General features: G+C 38.3%; 1 protein-coding gene across 3 annotated transcripts in view; it reads right to left on the bottom strand.

Moving 5' to 3' along the window:
• The window catches only part of CMSS1 (cms1 ribosomal small subunit homolog), a 414,201-nt gene that overhangs the window by 26,246 nt on the left and 362,678 nt on the right, over positions 1-25,277 (bottom strand). For all 3 annotated transcript variants that reach the window (XM_078146652.1, XM_078146653.1, XM_078146654.1), the window contains 2 exons: positions 15,289-15,389; positions 266-337 (listed from right to left, as the gene is read on the bottom strand). In XM_078146652.1, the coding sequence (XP_078002778.1) occupies positions 266-337; positions 15,289-15,389 (173 nt within the window). The remainder of the gene's footprint in view (positions 1-265; positions 338-15,288; positions 15,390-25,277) is intronic.

The raw sequence follows: 25,277 nt of genomic DNA, 5'->3' as shown, positions 1-25,277 counted from the left end.
TTGAGGTATAGTACACTAAGTATGGGGAAGGGTCATCAAGGGAAGATGGATCTTATTCTTTGGAACCTGGGAAACTTTGGAAGATTATTGACTTACATACATGGGATGGTTTAGCTATACCCTCTCCACAGCCAAGGGCTGGACACTAGATGACCTCTGGGGGCCCCTTTTAATCCAAGGACTCTGTGACTAGCTCTTAAGTGGAAAGGCAATATTAGTTGGCAAGAGAACTCTTAACGGTTGCTTAGTTAAATGTAAGCAATACCTTTCGTCTCTTCTTGGTCTTGGGGGCCTCTTTATCCTTTTCTTTTGCTGGCAACAGGAAACATTCTTTGGGCTGTAAAGCAAACCAGATAAAAGCATCTCAATTTTGAGTGAAGGTTGGGAAAATGATAATGCTCCTAGAGTATCTTTTATCATACATTTTTCAAAGTGTCATGGTAGAACTCTAAAAATGGAGAGGGTATTTATAAAGCAATAATAATGTACTATTATGCAGAAGTTAGGTAGAAGGAACACACAATAAGTAATTATAGCTGAGATGGAATGGGATGAATTTACCTATAAAATGGAAATGAAATTAATAGCAGGTTAAAAATTTAAATTCAGCAATATGTTGCTTTCAGGAAATGCTATAAAAATGAGAGATATATACAAAGATAAAATAACGGTCAGGAGCAGAATTCATTATGTAAAAAAAGCAGGAGTAGTAATCATGATCTCAGACAAAGTTAAAGCTAAAATAGATTTAATCAAAAAATAAAAATAGGGAAACTATATTATACATCACCAATGTTATCCAATATTGTTTCAGATCATTTAAAATAACTAGACAGTATAAAATACCCAGGAGTATACTCGCCAAAACAGACACAGAAACCATACAAACATAAACATAAAACACTTTTATACAAATAAAGTAAATCTAAATAATTGAAGTAATATTTATTGTTCATGGGAAAGTAAAGCCAATATAATTTTTAAAATGACAACTTTACCTAACTAATCTATTTATGTAATACTACCCCAAATAAATTACTAAAGATTCTCTTACTGAGTTAGAAAAAAATAATAAGAAAGTTCATTTGGAAGAACAGAAGGTCAGAAACTTCAAAGAAATCAGGGGGAAAAGATGTAAAGGAAGTGAATTCGGTAGTATCAGAACTTTGAGAGCATTGTTGAAATGTAAAATGAGTAATTTTGATTATTTTCAATTAAATTTTTCTTGTATAAATAAAACTTATGCAGTCAAGAACAGAAGGAACACAGAAAACGTGTGGGAAAAAGCTTTCATAGACAGTCTCTCAGATAGGATGTGATTGGGCTAGAATATTGCTGTGGTGTAGGAAATGATAAGCTGGCTGATTTAGAAACACAGGGAAAGACTCGGACTTAGGAAAGAAGATACTATGCACCTCCAGAGAAACAGATGACAAGTAGGAATAAGCACAGTGTATATATGTGTATATTTATCTATCTATTATCAACATCTAGGCTTAATTGTAGCCTTCTTTAAGGTGGGGGGAAGGGGAAAAAAAGTAAAAAGCACACAGCAGAAAACAAAAAAAAAATCTACAAGGAAGCAAAGAAAAGCTGGGCAGCTTTGAAAATAATGTGTAGTAGTTATTATATAGGTTTTCTTAAAATGGAAATTTATTGTTTTATATTCCATCCTTCTTTTGTTCTGCTGTGTGTACATGGCAGTGGTTATTTTTTCTTTTCTTATTTTGCATTTAAGTTTAAAATAAAAAAGGAAAAAAGAGGAAGGAAAAAAAAATGAGGCTTAGGAAAAAAAAGTTAGATGGAACTTGGGAAAAAAAATTTGAAAATGCTTTAGGGCTGGGATAGTGACTGGTATTTATCAGAACACCTGAAAGTTTGCAAGGAGGCAGTTAAATGGTGCATTGCATAGGGTGCAAGGCCTGGAGTCAGGAAGACTCATCTTCCTGAGTTCAAATCTGGCCTCAGACCCTTATTAGCTGTGTGACCCTGGGAAAGTCACTTAATCTTGTTTGCCTCAGTTTCCTTATCTGTCAAATGAGCTAGAAAAGGAAATGGCAAACCACTCCAGTATCTCTGCCAAGAAAATTCGAAATGGGGTCATGAAGAGTCAGATGTAACTGAACAGTAAAAGTCTGCAAAAACACTTTACATGCATGCCTTATAAGAGCCCTGTGAAGTAGTTAGTACAGACAGCATATTATTTGCATCTTACAGAGAAGAGATCAACAGACTTACCTATGAGCAATAACTCATAAATGTCAGAAGCAGGATTTGAACCCATATCTTCCACAATCCAAGTCACTAGTCTATCCATTACACCATTCAACCATTCCCCTTCAGTCTTTTTGCTACAAAGCCAGAGAAACTAAGAACTGATATTCCTAAAGCAGAGGTCTGAACATGTTATGTACCTACTCAAAAAGTCCCAAAACTTCCTTGTTGCCTCTAGAATAAAATCCAAACACCTCTGGCTTCATGAATGGGTTCTGGCTTATTGATCATTGCCCTCCTTCTCACACTTTGTTCCAGCCAGAGGGGCCTGCTTGGAGTTCCCTTCAAATGACACCTCCTATCCCTGTGCTTTTGTATATAGGAGCCCTCCTCACCTCCACCTCTTACAATTCCTAACCTCCTTCAAGGCTCACAGTCAAGTGTCACCTTCTGCAAAAGGTCTATGCTAATCTGCCAGATGTTGGATCACTTTCTTTTGCTTTTGTATCACACCGTCCAACACAGTGCCTGGCACTTAGTACCCTTAAAAAATGCTTCCTGGATGAAGGAATGAACAAATGCCTACCTGCAGGATCCAATGGAAAGATTAAAGGATCAGATATTTATAACCGTAAGAAATAACAAGAGCAATAATGAAAACGGCAAACATTAACATAGCACTTTAAGCTTTCTGAAGCATTTTTATACATATCTTTCATCTGATCCTCACAACAATCCTGTAAAGTTACTGCCATTGTTATGTTTCTTTTACAGAGAAGGAAACTGAGGCTGAAAGGTGAAATGACTTGCCCATAGACACACAGCTAATAAATGTCTGATTCAAACTCAAGTCTTCTGGAGCCCAGGTTCAATTCTCTATCCATTGTACCATGTAGACCATCCAGGACAACCTCAAATTTTAAAGATAAGGAAACTGAGACCAAGAGAAGTGAAATGATTTGCCCAAGGTGGCATAGATAGTAAGGAATAGGAAGCCAGGGTTTAAAGCCAAGGTTTCTCACTTAAAATCCAATGTTGGAAATAGATCAATCAATTAATTAAACATTAATTAAGCACCTACTGGATAATTAAGAAACAGAAGACAGTAGCTTATAATATAATAATAAATCCAAGAACATTGAGTAGATGACTCCCTTTTTGACAAAGAACTGCCAGGAAAACTGGAAAGAAGTTTGGCAGAAATCAGGATCAGACCACATTCTGTTATTGTTTAGTCATTTCAGTCATGCCCGACTTTTTGTGACCTCATTTGGGGTTTTCTTGGCAAAGATGTTGGAGTGGTTTGCCATTTCCTTCTCCAGCTCATTTTACAGATGAGAAAACTGAGGCAAACAGAATTAAGTGACTTGCACAATAAGGGTCTAAGGTTGACTTTGAACCCAGGAAGATGAGGCTTTGTGACTCCAGGCCCAGCACCCTATCCATTGTGCCACCTACCCACTCATCAGATCACATAGCACAATACAAAAGGTCATACCATAAAAAAGAAGACAACAAAATCAGGTACCTTTAATGTCTATAGCTAAGAGGAGAATTCTTCACTAAACTAGCAGGTAGAGGAGATTATGAAAGATAAAACAGCTTTTACTACACAAAATTAAAATGTTTTGCATGAATAAAAGCAGAGAAGATTGAATTAGAAGTAAATTCAAAGACTGAGAAAAATACCTCTAACACCAATGATAAAAGATTAAGATGAAAAATAAACAGAACTGACAAAAACACATAATATCAAAAGCCATTCTGAAATAGAAATAAATAGAAATAATAAAGTATATGAGAAGAGTTTTGGGGAAAAAAGATTTGCAAATTATTAAAACTTATATTATTTATTTATATTATTTTATTAACTATTAAGAACACATTTCAAATCACTTATATATTCATCAATCAAATCACTTACAATACAATAACAACAACATTACTACAAATTAAAACAACTTTGAAGATTTCCCCTTATTCTACATCAATTGGCAAAGATGAAAAAGAAGGAAATAATCAAGGTTGGACAGGCTGTGGAAAGACACACCAGTGTATGGCTGGTACGGATGTGAAACAGTACAACTATTCTAGATTTCAATTTGGAATTATGCAAGAAAGCTGGCTAAATTTCAAATAGATACACAGTACAAGGAAGTCCAAGACAGACACAAAGGTCTGATAAAGGTGGCAAATTACTGCTGAGCGTACAAATCTGATGGACTGACCATGTGGTTCCAATGCCAAATGTACATTTGCCTAATAGACTTTTATGGAGAATTCATATAAGGCAAGTACGCACACAGAGGTCAGAAGAAGAATTATAAGGACACTCTCAAGGTGCGAGGCATGGGAGTTACTGGCATAGGACTGTCCATCACGGCATGCCTGCATCAAAGAAAGCACTGTGCTCTATGAACAAAACAGAACTGCAGTAGTCCAAAAGAAATGTTAGATAAGCAAATTCAGACACCTCCTTTCCAAATGTTTGTATGGACTATTTGTGCCCAACCTGGGGTAGATCCTTCTAAGCTCATATTGGCCTGGTCAATCACAGTCAGCCACACTGTACGTTGACCCCAAGATAATGATGTAATTTTTGTCCTCTTCGACTAGGAAGGACAACAGCCAATCAACCAGCAAATAACTGAAAACAAAGTGGGTACCAGCTGATTAGTGAGTGGCTGTAAAAATGTTACATGAACATAATGGAGTATTATTATGCAGTAAGAAATTATGGATATGAGGAATTCAGAGAAAAGTGGGAAGACTGCATGAACTGATAATGAATAAAATACACAACGATGACAACAATGAATGTACTGGAAATATCAATGAAGGTCCTTGAAAAGAGGAAATGAAACATCTCCTCATGCCTCACAGCAGAGAGGGGATCACTAGGAAAAAACAGTATATGTAACATCTGACAAGTTTTGTTTATCAGATGTTTTTGCCTGTTTTTCTTTGTAACAAGGGAGGGTTCAACCTGGGGGAGAGGAATGAGGAAAGATAACTATGTAAATGCAAACAGTATTTAAAAACATATTTAAAAAAATCCAACGCTGAAATCTTTGGGTATAGCTTAAAGGGTTAAAAAAATACTGTAAAGACCTCAGCCATGTCCAAGGAATGGTGACATAAATGGACAAGATTTGCTGTCTTGTTACAACAGTTCTATGAATGGTGAGATTGGTACTTTTGACTGTCTAATTGTATGCCCCAAACAAATATGGTGGTTTAGCAGATTATTATTTTGCATTTTCTAAGCTTCTCCTTATTTAGTCCAAAAAACCAGAGGTGGACTGTATTCCTCCTCAGTTAGGTCAAGATTAGTAAGACATTGTTAAATGCAACAATATTAGTACAATAATGTGCATGCTCATGTTTCTACAAAGGTATCATCATCATCCCTACCACCCCTACTCCCCCCCACCCCCAAACAGGCAGCCTGTTGATTTGACCCCTAAGTGCCTTGCACAATTTAGCTATTTTTATACTAGGTTTTTTTTTAATGTAGAAAAACAGGATATTTGGACTTAGACCTTGATTTATGAAATAGAATGCCTCAAATTCCTTATTTATTAATCATAAGCAGAATATAAAATGCTTCCTGTGTTGGGCTTTTTTACTTAACATTTTAAAACATGTTGCCAAAATCTAAAATGTAAAATAAAAATATTCCAAGTTTCCCCTTTCAGTTTCCATTCCAGCTGGGAATACTTGTTACCAGTGGGAGAATGGATAACCAGCATAAATCTTGCTTCACCATCTCCTTTTAAAATGATTACAGACAAGCCTTTTCATTATGGTCCTGCAGACAATCTGCAAATTCAGTGAGCTATTGAAGGATGAACATGGGCCAAAGCCAGCAGCAGACATGGTTCCATATGATCCCTCCTGTGTAATTACCAAGGCCAGAGTTAAACAGTTCTGAGGTTCTGTTTCAGCAAGAAGAAGTATGTATTTTAAATATTCAGGAACTGAGTAACATGAAGATCTTTAGATTCTGGTGTCTTCTCTGTCAATACAGAAACATGCCAATAGAAAAATGCATTAGAACTGAAGAGATGGCGTTATGATCTCTCTTCCTTAAAAATAAGGATAATCCCATCCTTTACCTAATGTTTGTTGTTTAGTCATTTCAGTCATATCTAACTCTTCATGATTCCACTTGGGTTTTTTTTTCTTTTTTCTTTTGCGAGGCAATCAGGGTTAAGTGACTTGCCTAGGGTCACACAGCTAGTGTCAAGTGTCCGAGGCCAAATTTGAACTCAGGTCCTCCTGACTCCAGAGCCAGTGCTCTATCCACTATGCAACCTAGCTGCCCCTATTTGGGGTTTTCTTGGCAAAGATACTGGAGTGGTTTCCATTTTCTTCTGGGGCTCATTTTAAAGACGAGGAAGCTGAGGCAAACAAGGTTAAATGACTTGCTCAGGGTCACCTAGCTAGCAAGTGTCTGAGGCTGGATTTGAATTCTTGAAGATAAGTCTTCCTGGCTCCAGGCTCAGCACTCAATCTACCATACCATCTAGCTGCCCCATTTATCCAAGGCCGAATACTGCCATTTAAGAGAGCTACCTTTGTGATGCTCATATTCGTGAATTAGAAGCTGAGCTGAGGCCACTAATTTATCTCAGAAACTACTAGATATATCTTAAGATGTCAAAGCTTTTGATGATTATGGTGATAGGTTAAGCTTCAACACATGACCTAAATGTAAGAGGACTGGATGCAACGAACAGTTCAATAGTATCTCAAAGTCACTAGTATCTAAGGCTGTGAAAGCAGGCACTAGAAACCTGTTCCACTTTCTCACACAGGGCAGGAGGGAAATGAATTTGATGATCTAAATGCAGATGAGTCTAAACATTATCATGTCAGCCAAATATCTGGGAGTGAACTCAGATACTTGAACCCATTCCACCTAATTCATAAGAAAAAAGGTAAGACTGTGTCAATCATTCGGATGAAAATGTTTTATTATACTTAGCACTAGATTTATGGAAAGATTCAAATAATTACATAGTTTTTCTATCACCTACTCAAAGAACAGGGAAGAACTTGTTTACTGAGCTCATTAGAGTACAGTGCCATGAATGGATCCAACTTGGCAGAGCCAGTGCCATATGGGCCAGTTCGCTCTCTGCAGAGCCAGACTGTTCTGTATGAATATAGAATGGACATGGATGTTTTTCAAAGTATCTTGCTGTTCATAATGGGAACTTTGTAAGACTGAGGGACTTCAGTAGGAACACCTGTGGAAAAGAACACAAGGGCTACATCTTTAAATAGAAACAGGGAATTTGGGCGTTTCAAAGATTAACAACAAAACAAAAGAGAAAAAAATCCTTAAATAGAATGTGAAAAGAATTCAAAAGAGGACCATCATTTTTATTTTGATGGTGTCACAGGTCTGAATGTACAAGAATTTCCTCTTTTTAGCATACTTTTGAATCTGATCACGAGCTATTCAATAAATCAACAAATAATTCCACAGGCTCCTTGGTTAGTCCTCATCTTTGTGAGACTGGGATTTGCCAGTTTTGTGATGAATAGCAAGTAAAGCTTCAAACGTCTGTAAATCTTTTTTGAAAATAAAATGCTATAAATAATAGTGTCTGCTTCCACTGATCTCATGGGAGATAAACTGTCTCAGAGACTTATGGGAAGAGGTCAAAATGTCCACTACCTGTGAAGAAGAGGAGTGGGTTCATTGTGTTTTTATAGCAGCTGGAGGGAACAACTGAGTGGGAGGAGGGAGGAGGAAGAAGAAGAAGATAGAAGATAGAAGAAGAAGAAGATAGAAGACAGAAAACAGAAGAAGAAGAAGAAGAAGAAGAAGAAGAAGAAGAAGAGGAGGAGGAGGAGGAGGAGCAGAGACTTGGAGAATAGCACTGATTAGAGCAAGGTGAAGAAAGAAAGATGAAGTATAGAGTTTTTAACTAATGAGTGTGCAGGGCGATAAAGAGCAAGTAGTAGTTTAGAACTGAAATGTAGTATGTATGGAAATGAAGGAAGGAAATAAGCACCTACTATGTGTCAGACAAGGATAGCTAGGTGGCACAGCAGACAGAGTGCCAGGGCTGGCTTCAGTTCTTCCTGGGTTCAAATCAGGTCTCACGACACTTAGTAGCTGTGTGATCCTGGGCAAGTCACCTAACCCTGTTTGCCTCAGTTACTTCATCTGTAAAATGAGCTGGAGAAGGAAATAGCAAACCATTCTAGTATCTTTGCCAAGAAAACCCCAAATGGGGTCACAAAGAGTTGGACATGACTGTAAAATGACTGAACAACAACAAAAATACACCAGGTATTGTGCTAAATGCTTAATAAAAATAATTTCATTTGATCCTCACTTAACCCTGGGAAGTAGAGACGCTACATACATGGCATAATTCACGCTTAAGTAAGGAGAAGGAAGGAAAGTACAATTTTGAGGAGAGAGTGAAGCACGAAAAAGGTGTCACTGTTCCTGTTTTCCTGTGGTATCTTAATTGTTTTGAAGTCTAAGACACACACACACACACACACACACACACACACACACACACACAACGACAGCTGAAGGAAAAGAAGGAACATAACAGTTCATGGCACCATTCAAAATCTATGAACATCACAGATAAGAGTCCAAGAGGAATTCATTAAGATCCCACAGAAGGGATTATATTTTGGGAAGTTTCACTGCGAACTCACTAGGGATGACTCTGAAAGACATTCCTGAAGTGACTGATGCCAGGGATGAAAGAATATGATGTCATCTCTAGGAGTGGGACAGAGTATAATTTATTTTGGAAGAAACATATGGAGAAAAAAGTGTTGGCAAGCCCCTGGAATAGAACAGGCCAAGAATAAGGACCGTTTACATATAATTTAGGCACGAACTGGTTGCTAGAGATGATGTAGTTGTACGGTTAAGGAGAGCTTGTATTATTCTACATCTGCTGATGGGGAAATGGGCAGACCTGAAATGGGTGCTAGAGTGAGGTAAAAGTGAGGTATGCCTGTGGCAAGGAGAGGTTAGAATAAGCCTTCTGTCCAGAATGCTGCTCTAGGAGCATCAGGAAGGCATTAATGCCCTCTTACAGGGCATTAATAGATCTATAGTTATTCTGTGTTAAGTTTGACATTTACAAATGGGGCAGCTTATCTGAGAAAACCTATCCTAGTGTAGAGAAAACTTCATTCAAGGTTTTTAAAAAGCATATATAAAACAAACTATATTGTCATTTTACTTATTTTTGGAGTCAGTATTGTTGTTTAAATTTGATTCTTATAAGCTCACTGAACTGTCTGTCAATAAAACTGAATAAAATCAACAAACATTTATTAAACTCTCCTTGTGTGTAGAATAGTCTGCTAGGCACTGAGGGAATCATGGGAGATTTCCTGGAAGAGATAGACATTTGAGTGGGAATATAATGGCAAGACCAGCAGCTAGGTGGCTCAGTGGATAGAGTGAAGGATCTGGAGTCAGAAAGACCCGAATTTAAATCTGGCCTCAGACACTTACTAGTTGTGTGAATCAGGGCAAGTCACTCAACTCCATTTGCCTCAGTTTCCTCATATGTAAAATGAGCTGGAGAAGGAAATGACTACTCCAGTATCTTTTCCAAGAAAACCCCAAATGGGATCACACAAAGTCAGACATAAATGAAATGGCTTCATAATAGCAACATCATAACAATTAGCTGAATAGCAGAATAGAGGGGAAAAAAAAGGGGCAGACAATCAAGGAATAGGAAACAGCTAAGTAAAGGAAAAAGGGAGAAGAATATGGTGTGTGTGTGATCTGAAAAATGGAAGGAAGCCCAGTTTGTCTGAAGCTTGGATTATGCAGAGGGGAGTAACACATAGTTAATCTATAGCATTCACTTTGTGCCAGGCACTGTGCTAAGCACTTTATAATTGTTATTTCATTTCATCCCTACTACAACCTTGGGAAATAGATGCTATTTTTTGTGTGTGTGTGTATGTGTGCATACACATATCTGATTTTACAGATAAGGAAACTGAGGCAAACAGAGGTTAAGTGATTTTTCCAGGGTCAATATTCACTGAATCATCTAAGACCCTGATATTACAGTACCACTCAAACGGCATGCACATCTTCCAGGTTTTAGAAGGTGCTCAGTTTTTTTTTTTCAGGTCCTCTTCTTAATTCCTCATTTGTGATGGGTTTCACACTCCAACATGTGCCTCTCCATCGCCTTTAGGAGACCCTCAACTTTGATTCTTTGGAAATAGTAGCATATTCCACAACTTGTAGTCAAATGATATCACCGGAAGAATAATGGTGTTAAGAACACAAACCACTTTTTTCCCCCAGGGAGAAGGTTGAAGTTGTTAAAAGATGGTGTAATTTTCCAAAGTCGAGCTGAATTCCATCTGCTCAGGTCTAGGCCCACCTTGCTGTCCATCTGCATCGTCTCTCTCAGATATGTGTATTAACGGACAGGCACTGGAGGTTATCCATTCAGTTTGGACTGTAACTCATACTACAGTGACAAGAAGCTTATAGAACACGATTGTTTTAGAACTGAACAGACTGGCAGTGTGGGGAATTCTCTAAAAATCACATGTTACCACCCAAATTTGAGATAAAGGAAAATCATAAACAGATGTGACTAACATTTAAACTGGGATTAGGAGGATTATAAAGGTGACAAAGGTCACAAGAAGAGTAAAATAAGGTTGTGTGAGCAGTCCTACTTAATCGTTGCCAACACTTCACAAATAAAAAACAGTAAGGGAGAGAAAATGTGAACTTGGAACCCAACAGTTATGGGGACAGAGCATACTGAGTTGTTCTTTAATCGAACAAGTAGGGACAGTAGCACTGGTGGGGTCTAAAAAAAGATGAAATATAAAGTAGTTAGAGTATAGGAAGAAAAGGAGGAAAAAGAAGGACATAGAAGATGAAGGTAGAGTTAGATATTCAAATGCTATGTAGAGATTTTAGGGGGAAGAAGAAAGAAACAGAAGTAGGGAAGGTGATACAAAACTAAGTTGGGAAGCAGTTGGAGGAAAATGAGTCTGTAAGAGATGTGGATTGTGAGTCTGAAAGAATCTATGATATCATGATATAAAAAAGGGGAAAAAAAGTTGGTCCAATGGGAGCCAGGGGTGGAATGGAGAATAAAGGAGAATTGAACCCCCAAAAGTAGAGAGAAAAAGAGCACTGTATGACAACATCTTGAAAATGAGAGCAAGACAATAAGACAGTCTATTAGTCAGCCACTCAATAAGCAATTTATTAAGCACTTATTATGTGCCAGGCACTGTGCTAAATGCTAGGAACAGAAAGGCAAAAATAGTCCCTGCTCTCAAAAAGCTCATATTTTAATGGAAGAGACAATATGCAAATAATTATGTAGTCTAGAGTGGTGGCTCATGCCTATGGTCGCCGCTACTAGGGAGGTTAAGTTTGGTAGGTCACTTGAATCTGGGAGTTCTGAGCTACAGAAGGGGTAAAGCCAATTGGGAGTCTATATTATGTATGCTACCAATATGGTGAGCCTTCAGAGTTGGTGGTAGTGGAGGGGAAGAGCTGGGCTGCCAAAGGAGGAGCAAACTGTTGTGTGTCAGAAACAGAGCAGGTCAAAGCTGTGATGATATGCTGTGGGATCCAGGCCTATAAGTGGCTGTAGCACTTTTATAGAGTCTAGGGAAAAATGGAGGACCAACCTCAAAACTCAAAGCAAGACAGTCATCTCCTCCAACAATGGAATACAAGATATGTGCCGCATAAACAGAAGGTTACTCAGAGGGATGGGACTGGTGGTGGGGATAATGATGGTGGTGATGGTGGGTTCCTGTGGAAAATGGGCAGCTCAGTCTTGAAGGAAGCTGGAAAAGCTAAAATGTGGAGATGAGAAGAGAGAACATTCCAGGCCTGGTGAACAGCTAGTGTAAGTTCACAAAGTTAGGAGAAGGAATGTTATGTCTGAACAACAGCAAATTAGGCCATTGAATGGTGGGTCATAATGTAAGAAGACCAGAATGGTAGAAGGAAGGAGCCATCTTGTGAATGGCTTGAAATGTCAAAAAGGGGATAGACTCAAAAGAATGAAATTTCTCATGAGGAAATTAATCAAATGTGACAGTTTAACAAACTAAAGGAAATCTGCAGGTAGGAAGGACCAAGAGTTGTGCACGGCAAGAGATTTGGGACAACTTACAAGTACTAGGACTGAAAGAGTTGGAGAATTTAAATAAAATCATTATTCTATCAGTTAAAGCACCATGGGCCTGCTTCAACACAGGAAAAGCCAAAGTTTTCCTTTAATGCTGACATTTGAGACAGGATATTAGAAAATTATTGAAATTCAAAATGTCATCATTTGGTAGAGTACTGGAGGGAGGGAACATGGGTCTTACAGTGGCTCAATCCACTCTGCATCTGTTGCTCAGCCTAGTCTCAACTCCATAGATGCCTCTCCCAGATTAAGCCCATCACCTCTAATCTCATCACTATGATGCCTACTGAGGAGGAGCCTCCTCTCCTCCCTGGTTGGAGGGCTGGAGGATAGAGTACCAAACTCCTCTCAATGCCTTCCCTTATAGAGAGCAGAAACTAGGCTCTGGCTCACTCCACTTGGCCTTGTTTCAACTCCTTTGTGCCAGGTAACTCCTGGCTTATTCCTCTTCTCTTTCCTGCCTCCATCCATTGGACTGTAAGCTCCTTGAGGGTAGAAACTGTCTTTATTTTTATTAATCGCACCCCCAGTGCCTGGCACATAGTAGGTGCTTAGTAAATGTTTACTGGATGTTGGACTACTTGGAAGGAGATGAAGGGCACCTAGTCCAACTCATCCTTGGACAGGAATCTCCTCTCAAATATCTCTGCCAAATGGTCATCCAGCCTTTGCTCAAATACCTCCAGGGATGGCGAACCCACTACCTAACAAAAGAGATTACTTCGCTTTCGTACAGCTGTAATTATTAGCAATTTTAAAAAAAATAAACAAATAAACTTTTTAAACAAAGTTCTTAAACATAGAGTGTTCCAAAAGCTTTAGTAACTTAAAATGGCACTAAATCTTTTGGGAAACCCTGTTTAAAGCTCAAGAGATTAAGAGGTCTTAAAGATTAATTACATGAGGGGCAGCTAGGTGGCGCAGTGGATGGAGCACAGGCCCTGGAGTCAGGAGTACCTGAGTTCAAATTCGGTCTCAGACATATAACAATTACTAGCTGTGTGACCCTGGGCAAGTCACTTAACCCCACTGCTTAGCCCAAAAAAGAAAAAAAAAGTGTAAAAAAAAGATTAATTACATGAATCATGTCTCTTAATAAGAGAAATCATAATCATCCCTTAATCATTACCTTAAAGTGTATTTGTGTGTAATTCACATTACAGATTTCCATGGCAGGAATTGCATTTATTTTAACAGCTAGCCATAATACTAAAGGATGGTAAGGATGAATAAAAAGGATGTTTGTTCCTCATTAAGCTATAAAGTCTTCAAACTACAGCTGAAGCACTAAAATACATTTTTATTTAAATTATTAGCAATTTTTAAAAAAGCATCAAATTTAAATGTGGCCTTCAGCTGTTTTCAATGATTTCTCCTAGTTTGGGCCTCTGAAGCCAAGAAGACCAAGTCTAATCTCCATTCTACAAAACAGCTTGGAGATAGTTATGTCTCTTGCTCCCATTTCCCAGAATCTTCTCTTAGATAGTTATGTTTCTCCTATTTCCCAGAATCTTCTCTTCTCCAGAAAAAATATCCTGAGTTCTTTCACTGATCCCTTCTATGGCATGGTCTTCTATCCTTTCAGTATCCTAACTGCCCTCTTCTGGACACCCTCAAACTTGTCAATGTTTCTCCTAAAATGTGGAACCCAGAATTGAGCACAATACTTGAGATGTGGTCTGACCTTAGCAGTTTGCCTTGGGGCTGTGACCCTTCCTTGAATCGAATACAGAGCCTCTAATCAGTGCAGTCTAGGACCACACCACAAATGCTGCTGAATGGAGTTTATAGTCCATTAAAATCTCTTGATATTTTCCATACAAGTGACTGCTTAGCCTTGCTTCCCTATCATGTACTTACAAAGTTGATAAAATTCAAAGCATAAGACTTAATACTTAAACATACACATGTTATCTCAACGAGTAGCTTGGAGTGGTGGTTAGACAACTGGCCTCAGAGTTAGGAAGATGTGGGTTCACATTCTGCCTCTGACACATATCACCCGTATGACTTTGGGCAAGCTATTTAAACTCTCAAGAGTACCGGACAACTCTTTAAGAGGGGGGGAAGGGAAGAAGCATTTCTATAGCCTCTACTATGTGCCAGCCACTGTGCTAAGTGCTTTTTATCAACCTTATCTCATTTGATCCCCATTTTGTATCCCCTGCACTTATCACAGTGCCTGGCACATAGTAGGTACTTAACAGATGCCAGTATGTGTCAGACACAGAACTTTTCAGTCAATTAGTAAGTAACCTCGAACTTTCTCAAAGTTGTCTCAGTACTCTAGGCAACTCTCTAAGCCTGTAACTTGTAGAGAAGGTCGAGAGGGTTTCTTCACTATCCCTATACCAATGAAACCACAAGACTAGTCCCTAGCCGTGATTTTTAATACATAAAAATAAATGGATAAAATGAACACAGTTAAGAAAATTGCTGAAAGAATGAGATCTTTGAGTACACATATTTAATATTTCTCTTAACATATTTTTCAATACCTGGGTTTAATCAGAAGTCATAGTGATAGTTCAATAACACTGATTCCAAAGTTCAAGATTACACAGATACTGAGTGTTAGAGGTGATATTTGGACCTGAGTCCTAATGTAACAATCTTTCCACTACAACACAGCTGTTCCATATATACAAAAAGCGTTAAGGACATCTGACAATAATTCTCTTATTGCTCACTGAAACTCTACCACTTCAAAGTCAAATAAGGCAATCCTCTTTTCTCTTGTCTCCTTCCCTTCTTTTCCCCCTCCCTGCAATAACTTTACACAATAGTTATTTTGGAACATCCCAATTTGAATGGGAAGGGGAGAAAAATTGGCTCCAGCAGCAGCAAACTTATGCTGCTCAATAATGTGGGTTACCTGCTTGTCTTTCTTGGGTAAAGAAGGCATGGGGGTTGGTTCCTGCTGCATCATTTCTATCATATTTGTATCTTTTTCCTTTTCTTCATTATCTGATAGATCTAAGAAAAGAAGAACAAGGCACATTAAAAATCATGAAAAAGAGAAGCTGGTTCCCCCTTTTGTTAAACAGAATGAATTAACAAAAGAAGGAGCATTTATTAAACACTCATGAACCATGCACTATGCTAAGTGCTAGGAATACAAAACCTAAGAAATCTCCTGCCCTCAAGAAGCTTATATTTTAATGGAGACAGATCACATCTTCAGGAGAGTAGTGGCCATGGAGGGATTTGGAAAGTTACAGGGATGGTGAGTGGAATCATAGGAGAATAGATTGGCAAACTTAGACCTTTAAAGACTATATTTAATTTCAAATCACTTTCTTGAATACAGATGATATATTTCAGATGTCAGTTTCTAATGGCTGAAACAATTACCAGGAATCTTCCAGGCATTAGAAATTGACAATTGAAATATATCATCTGTATTCAAAAAGTTGATTTGAAATTAAACAATATATTCTTTAAAAAACATATTTCCACATTAGTCATGTTGTAAAAGAAGAATCAGAACAAAAGGAGAAAACCACAAGAAAGAAAAAACAAAAAGAACAAAAAATATATTTCGCTCTGCATTCAGACTCCATAGTTCTTTCTCTGAATGTAGATAGCATTTTCCATCATGAGTCTTTTGGAATTGTCTTAGATCATTGTATTGCTGAAAAGACCTAAGTCTATCATAGTTGATCATCATACAATGTTGCTGTTATTGTGTAATACACATGTTCCCCTGGTTCTGCTCACTTCACCCAGCATCAGTTCATGCAAGCCTTTCCAGGTTTTTCTAAAATCCACCTGCTCATCATTTCTTATAGCACAATAGTGTTCCATTACGTTCATATACCACAACTTGGTCAGCCATTCCCCAACTGATGGGCATCCCCTCAATTTCCAATTCTTTGCCACCACAAAAAGAACTGCTATAAATATTTTGTACATGTGGGTTCTTTTCTATTTTTTATGATCTCTTTAGGATACAGACCTAGTAGTAAACAACATATTCTTTAAAGGTCTCCTAAGCCTCTAAGACCTATGAAGAATGCAGACATTAATCTTTAAAAAACTTTTTTTAATATCCCATCTTCTACAGGAAGCCTTTCCCAACTCAGAGTTTTTTTCTCTTAATTATTTCATATTTATCCTGTATACAGCTTGCTTTGTATCAATTTGTTTGCATGTTATGTCTCCCATTAGATTGCAAATTCCTTGAGGGCAGGGGCTATCTTAATTTAACCTCTTTTGTATCCCCAATGCTTATAAAAAATATTATGAAAATGAGTCAAATTCTTGTTCCAGAACTTATATAAGAAACCTGCTAACATACAAAATAGGAAAATTTCATTTCAGTGAAACTTGTATGAATTAGTTTATTTCTTTAGCAGTGATCTGATGCTGATCTGTAGATTCTGACAAGAAAAGGACTCTTCTGAAAAGGGATTCTTATCTGCGTGATTTCCATTAAGACAGTAGCCAAAGAGAACTGTTTTCCTTCCCTGAGGGGCCTCTAAGACCCTCAGGCTGCAGCAGGACTTTACACCAGTCTCCAATTCTCCTGGTCTAATTGCTTTAGTGTCAGGATCAAGCAAATGTCTCTTCTCTATGTTCCAAGAGTCAATTGATTCTGGGCAATGAATCCAATGGAGAACAGAAAGGCCTCTCCTCACCTCTCCAATAACCAAGATGCAATAACCTGGAGGCACTAAAAGAAATACAGGATTTCCATGGTTGGAGACAGCTAGACTAAAACAACAGGTAAAACAGTATCCTTTTTCTAACTTGGGCCAGCAAGGCCAGAAACGGAGGAGCAAATACCCATCACCCATACAGAATCTGGGTCCAGCTTCCTAGTGGGAATCACACTCCTTTCCTCTGTGGTATGAAAAAAGAGATTAGAGTCTTTTGTTTTCCAAAGTGTTGTCAAGAAGCATAAGTGAGAAAGTTTCTGTTTCACAAACTGGGAAAAATACAATTTTACATTTAGAGGCAGAGTATCCAGATACATAACTTTCTCTGTAGGAAAAGAATGTGGAGAAAGACTGTGAAGTGATTAGGGACATGTCTCTAAGTCTTCCATATACATGGAAGAATCCATCACTAAGGTCAATTTTCATAGGTAGTATTTAACTTTATTGTATACTTTATTACGAACCTCCATTACTTAGAGTAAGCTAGAAGACAAAGTAGAGCACTGACGTTGGGAGTCAGGAAGATGTGAATTCAAATCCTGCTTCAGGTACTTACTTGCTGTGTGACCCTGGGCTAGTTGCTTAACTCTGCAATGCTTCCCTCATATGTCAAATGGGGATAATAATGATGATGATGATAATTCCCAACTAAAATCCCATGTTCTACAGGAAGCCTTCCCCAACCTCTCTTAATTGCAGTATCTATCCTCAATTATTTCCTATTCATTCTGTGTATAGCTTGTTTTATATATATATATATATATATTTGTTTGCAAGTTGCCTCCTCCATTGGATTGTAAACTCACTGAGGACAGGGATTGTCTTTTGCCCCTTTTTGTATCCCCAGTGCTTAGTACAGCTCCTGGCACACAGTAGGTGCTTAATAAATGTTTACGGATTGACTAAATAATAGCATCTACCTTACAGGGTTGTTGTAAGGATCAAATGAGATATTATGTGTAAAGTGTTTTGTGAACCTTTTTAAAGACACTGTATAAATGTTAGCTACTAGTTAGCAGTAGCATAGTTCCTGCTATATAAGATTAATGAAAAATGTTTTGAAATAAAGTATTTTGAAGATTAAATCTATTGACACAATATCAATGATAATTGACTCAAAATAATAATAATAGCTTATCCTTCTATGAATTTATTTGATAAGTATTTATTAAGCACCTACTATTTACATGGCACTGATTTTGGTATGAAGACTACAAAGATGGTGCTTTACTGTTTTCCTTTCAACAATCTTCTAAGATAAGTAGAGCAACTATTATTAATAATGATGATGATAGCTAACATTTACATAGCACCTACTATGTGCCATATACTTTGCTAAGCACTTCATAAATACTATCTCATTTGAGCCTCACCAAAACCCTGGGGGCTATTATGATCCCCATTTTATACATGAAGAAACCAAGGCAGACAGAGGCGAAGTGACACCCAGCGTCACACAGCTATTAAGTATCTGAGGCTGGATTTGAACTCAGATTTTCCTGACTCTAGATCCAGCGCTCTATGCACTGGACCACCTAGTGACCTCACTACCATCAGCCAGAGAAGTTAAGTAACCTGTATGGGGTTGTGTGGTTAATAAATAGTAGTCACCAGTGAGTATGCTAGCAGCTGAAGACCCTCTTTTCACTACATTCCTATTTCTTCTACCTGGTATAGACCCTTCCTTATGACCTGCCAGAGTAGAGGTTGCAAAAGCCCGACAAAGACCTTCTGGTCCACCCTCTACCACTTTCAAACTGTCCTTCCCACCCTTGCCAGGCTCATCTTTGCTGTCCAGAGATGTGGTCACACATTCCGTCACATTTTGCTTACTCCTTTGCTCATAACCTTTCGGTGTATTCCTACTGATTCTTAAGTAATAATATTCAAATACCTTTGCTTGCTATTGAAGCTTTTTGTATAATGGCACCTCCTTAACTTTCTAGGTCTTAAAATTGTATATATTTGCACATGTGTGTACATATGCATACATGTATATATATGTGTATGTGTGTGTTTCCCTTCCATATACTCTATGCTCTAGTCACACTGGACCACTTGCTGTCCCTCTAAATACCCTGCACTTTCCCTTCTCCATCTTCTCCTTGACTTTGTTCTTGTCCTTCCTCATACCTGGAACAAGCTCCTTGCCCTCTCTGTCTGCTGAATGCCTACCAGGCTCTAAAACCAAAATCAAATGCTGGCCCCTCCATGAAGCCTTCACTAATCCCCCATCCACAGTTGGTGGTGCTTCCCCCATCCCTGCTACCAACACATATCATACATTTTATGCAACAGTAATATTATTTGTGTATTCATCTGCCTAACAGCCCAACATGGGAAGAACCAAGCGAATGAAGAATGTCTATTGTTCAGATTACGATAGACACTTGTATGGATATCTCATAAAGCCAGTCTATCAATACACATGATGGGTAAGGGCTGAGAATGGCTAAAGAACTAGACCCAGAATTGAAGGCGTGGAAAGCAAGTGAGACTGTCTATGGTTATAACATCACACAGTGCTTTTAAGGACTCCAGCCTTCTACCTGAACAAAAGGCCATCTTATTAAATACCAATAGTCTTCCAGTGGTTGCAAAACATGGAAAAAAACACCAATGGACAGTTAAAAGTGAGTACTGCAATAAACGAATTGGGGTAGCTAGGTGATGCATTGGACGGAGTGCTAGTCCTGGAGTCAGGAAGACCTGAGTTCATATCCTGCCCAAGACACTTATTAACAACACAATCCTAGGCAAGTCACTAAAACCTCTCTCTGACTCAGGTTGCTCATCTGTAAAATATGGATAATAAAAGTATCTATCTCACAAGGTTGTTGTGAGGATCAAATAAGATATGTTGAAGTGCTTTGCAAACCTTAAGGCACTTTACAAATGTTAGCTACTATTATTGCACACCTATGGGAGATATTTAGCTGTAAGGGACATTTTAGCTCTGTTTCTATAGTACATGCAGAGAAGACTAATGATATCTCCAGGTCCCTTCCAACACCCCATGACTTTCTGAATCCATTCTGTCAGAATCAATTACATTTTACCTTTCCAGTGCCGTAGCATACCCCTGGAAGAGAGCTGTCTATTGTCCGGGTAATTGATACTTCACAATGCTGTAGACACAACTGTCCCTTAAAAGGCAAAAGTTTTGATGACATTTATCATCCCTAAGGAGCAGGAATGTTAAACTTGGCCAAGATATCCAGTTCTGGGAACAGCTCCTCCAAGATTATGCTCCCAACTCCACGTGTGACTCCCACAAGTATTAATTAGGGAAGAACATAGTTCCCACATTCAAACAGCATGACCACAAGGCTGAACAATGCAAAGGTCCTAGAGCCAAAAGAGCAATTCAGATTCTACTGCAGTTCAAGAATTATATTCAGGGGTAAAAACCCACAGGACTAGAGAGGCTGTGGCAGTGGATACATGTCCCCCAAAGTCTGAATTCATCCCCAGTGAACTTTTGTCTCTTCCCATATTCTCTCTCTCTTCCCTCCCCCTTCTCCTTCTCTCCATCTCTGTCTCTCTCCCCCTCCCCTCTCTGTCTTGCTGCTGACTAAAAACATACAGGGAAGTCATCCAGGCCCTCAAATAAAGGGCTTAAAACAAATTAGTGCTCAAAGAATCAATTAGCAGACAAGTATAAATTTGATTTTAAATGGAAAAGATGATCCATAACACTGGGACCCACAAATCACTGTCATCCTATGCAATATCACTAGGCTATTGCTAATTTTCCTAAGGAATAGTGGGGAAAAAAAGAGCCATGCAGGCAATGGATGGTATCCTTTCTTCAAAGTTTATTCATCACAATTAGAATTCAGATACTCATTTATCATTGTCTCTGTCCCACCTACCAGGAACGCCACTCCCCTTCCTTCTTTACCTAGTAAAATCCTACCTATCTTTCAATATCCGATTCATGTCTCTCCTCTGACGGTGGTCTTCCCTAACCATTCTTTTCTCAACACCTCCAGCATTATTGTTGTTCAGTCGTTTTTCAGTCTTGTTCAACTCTTCATGACCCCATTTAAGATTTCTTGGTAGAGAAACTGGAGTGGTTTGCCATTTCCTTCTCCAGCTCATTTTCCAGAAGAGGAAACTGAGGCAGTTAAATGACTTGCCTAGGTCACACAGTAAGTATCTGAGGTCACATTTGAACTCAGGACAATAAGTCTTCCTGACTCTAGGCCCTGCACTCTATCTACTGGGCCATCGAGCTGCCCTCTAACAATACTGGTCCTTACTATTCATTTGACAATAAATCATTTACTGCCTTGGGACTTCTCTTGTCGTTTTGAGTTATTATTTAAACCCTTGAACTGTAATTCAGCTATTCAATGTGTTTATGTCATCTGTTCAAATAAAAGGTCTTCTATACAATGCTCTCAGCCTCAATCAATCTCAGAGCTAAAATGTCAGATTATTTCTAAATTAAAAGCCCTCCTGTACCTATAATACTCCAATTTCTAATTTCACAACAGGACAAATTTCAATTCCCTCTCTCTGCAATATTCCTTTTACAGAAAAGAACTACATTTATTCTAGAGTGTGTTCTGCACCAAGCAAAATGAGGAGTATCCTGGAAAATGAAGAGATTCCAAGATGTACAGGATTTTTGATAATATCTATCTGGAACTGAATGGTCAAATTTATGTATATTTCTATTAGTTCCTATTAGGCACTAGAATAAAAAGCAATTTGTGGAAAATGTAAAAAACTAACCTTTTATTTTATTTATTACACTAGGGGCCTAGTGGTATAATAATTATAGAGTAGTTAGCAAAGTGCCTGGCATGTGGTACTATATAAATGGTAGCTATTATTACTATTACCATTTCAAGTATTCCTAAGGGTGCTTGTTATCTACTTTCTGTATTTCTACTAGTATTTTCCCCCTGTAAACAATTAAATATCCTAAGTAGAAAGACTTTATCATTTGAAAAATTTTTTCTCATCTGTCTTCTGCCTTTTACAAATTCTATGTTTAAATGAAATGTTTTATAAGTGTTTAATAGAAGATGATTACCACAGGGAGATGAGACTGTAAAAGAAGATTTGGTAAATTTATATTGGTGACCCTGGCAGTATTTAAGGAAGTCTTCACATTGAGCTCTAGATCTGTTTTAGGAGAACATGGCATAAAACACGAATTATGCCTCAGATCCCTTAAATACTCATTTATTCACTCATCTGAGAAATGGTTCACTAATTGTGATATGAAAAAAGGTATAATCATTCCATGTGTAAGAATTAGAACTTGTTCCCAGATGTGATAAGAAAGATAACTTCTTATAAGATGATTTCCTGCTCATCAAGAAAGGAGGAGATGTTAAAATTCATGGTCGATTTAACCTTAGTGTAAAAATAAAAAATGGAAGGGATCAATTTAGAGGTACCCTATGGCTACGGCATTAAGTGGGCAGTTGTAACCCTTAAGCTCCTAAGAAGCTGGAGTCCATTCTCTGAAGAGGAATCTCTGTAGAGCTAGCTTGACATGCTAGAGTCTTTGAATAGAGCTGGAAGAGCCATATCCCTTGTAGTTCTACGGATGGCAGCTTTGCAGATGGAACCTGCATGATCTGTCCTATATATCAGCTGATACAGTACCTTTGTCCTTTCTTTGCTTGGGTTTGAATCCTGGCTTGGTCATTCACTACTTGAGTGATCTGAGGAAGACTTTTAACCTCTCTGGGTTTACTCATGTGTAAAAGGAAAGGGTTGTGTTGAAGGACCCTGAATGTTGCTTCCAGTTCTTAAGCTATGCTCCTATGTAAGAAGACTACATCCTGCTGTTTTGCACATATGTGCGTGCTTCTGAGTTTTGTCCTTGAATTGTGTCTCTGTTCCCTCTGTTCAGGTGGACAGATTAATCAATTAATCAAATGTCAATTAACCAGTATTTATATACATACATACATACAAATACATAATATAATATAAACAAATATAAATACAAATATATATATATGTACAAAAATATACTAGTGTGGTTTAGTGGAAAGAATAATAAATGAATTGAGAAGGTTTGGATTTTAAGTCTGGAATCTGTATAACTTTAGGCAATTTAATTAATCTCTCTGCGCTTAGTTTGAGGTTTTCTTGTCAAAGATACTGGAATGGTTTATCATTTCCTTCCCCGGCTCATTTTATAGACGAGGAAACCAAGGCAAGCAGGGTTAAGTGACTTGCACAGGGTCACACAGCTAGAAGTGTCTGAGGCCAGATTTGAACTCAGGAAGATAAGTCTTCCTGACTCCATGCCCATCATACTATCCATTGTGCCACCTAGTTGCCCAGCTGGAATTGGATTAAAAGATCTTTAATGTCCCTTCCAGCTCTAAATATGATGATTTTCTACTGGTTTGAGCCAAATTTGACAATGAAGCCTATGGCTACCTAATATTCTACCTAAAAATGTTCCATAATACTATGCCCAAAGGGCTATAAAACTATGTATACCTTTGGATCCAGTAATACCACTGCTAGGTCTATATCCCAAATACATAAAAAAAAGGGAAAAGGACCTATTTGTTAAAAAATATTTGTAGCAGCTCTTTCTGTGGTGGCTAAGAATTAGAAATGAAGAGGATGCCCAACAACTGCAGAATAGTTAAACAAGCTGTGATGTATGATGGAATACTGTTGTGCTATAAGAAATGACAAGCATAAGCCCGAAGGACTAATGATGAAGCATACTACCCACCTCCAGAGAAAGAACTGATACTATCTGAATATAGACTGAAGCATGCTATTTTTCATTTTCTTTCTTTCATTCTTTTTTTTGTCTGAGTCTTGTACAAAATGACTAATATGTAAATGTTTTACATGACTGTACACCATCTCAGGGAGGGTGAAGGGAGAGAGGGAGGGAGGGAAGGAGGGATAGAATTTGGAACTAAAAACTTTGAGGGAAATGTTTAAAAAATAGCTTTGTTTTTGTTTTTTTGTTTTTTGCTAGGCAATGGGGTTAAGTGACTTGCCCAGGGACACGAAGCTAGTAAGCAGTATGCGTCTGAGGCTGGATTTGAACTCAGCTCTTCCTGACTTCAGAGCCCATCCTCTGTCTACTGCGCCACCTAGCTGCCCCCCCATAAGCTGAATTTCAACTCGGGTCTTCCTAACTCTAGGCCCAGAGCTTTATCTATCCACTGTGCCACCAGCTGCCTCTAACCTTATAATCAACAGACAACAAATTCATGGAGTCTTTGTGAATCTTTCAGACGACTCTGTGACTATACAGATGTCATCTGCTGTATTGTTTGTGGAAGTCTGCTCATTATTGTTTCATTACTTCATTAAGCATGGCCTAAAGTCCCATGTAAATGATTCTCATTAAGTAAATATGGGAAAGGAGGTTTATGATTTGTTAGCTGAGATTTTTACAACAGCCCTTTTTTGGGTAGAGATAATATCCAAGATTCCCTCCTGCATGCGCCTCCCCCCCCCCCAAGTAGCTTCCTCTCTTTTAGTTATCTTCAGACTTGACCCCTACATGCTCTCACTTAAGTTGCCTCCACCATGGATGGCCTCTGTGTATACTTGTCCTTTATTTTTATATTCCCTTCTTGTATTTATTGTTATACTTCCTCATATAGTACATCAGGGACTATGGTGCTAGAGTCCAAACATGGTGGGCGTGCTGTCACAGAAACAGGTCAGTCTGTCCTAGGAATCTTGAGAGTTCTTCCTTTTTGGTCTATTCATTCTTCTCCCACTTTATAATGTAACTGGTCTTGGGATGTTCTGGGTCTCTGGCCAAGTTTCTTTTCCCCACTGCTCATGTTATTTATTGACTATAACATCTTTTGATTCTACAGAACAAAGGGTCACTCTAAAGGCAGGTTGGTGGTACGGTGAATGGGGCCTAGAGTCGGGAAGTTATTGCTATTCCGTCATATCTGACTCTTTGTGACCCCATTTGGGGTTTTCTTGTCAGAAATACTGGAGTGGTTTGCTATCTCCTTCTCCAGCTCATTTTCCAGATGAGGAAACTGAGGCAAACAGGGTTAACTGATTTGCCCAGTGTCACATAGCTCATAAGTGTCTGAGGCCAGATTCGAAGTTAGGAAGATGCGTCTTTCTGACTCCTCCAAACCCAGCACTCTTTCCATTATGCCATTTAGCTGCCCAAAATGAATTCTTGAAGTTTGAAGTATGAAAAATGAGATTCATTAACTTCATT

This window comes from Phascolarctos cinereus, unplaced genomic scaffold (genome assembly GCF_003287225.1).
Source record: "Phascolarctos cinereus isolate Bilbo 61053 unplaced genomic scaffold, phaCin_HiC Scaffold_726;HRSCAF=1367, whole genome shotgun sequence".
Taxonomy (NCBI): domain Eukaryota; kingdom Metazoa; phylum Chordata; class Mammalia; order Diprotodontia; family Phascolarctidae; genus Phascolarctos; species Phascolarctos cinereus.
This window is presented reverse-complemented; position numbering and strand designations above follow the sequence as displayed.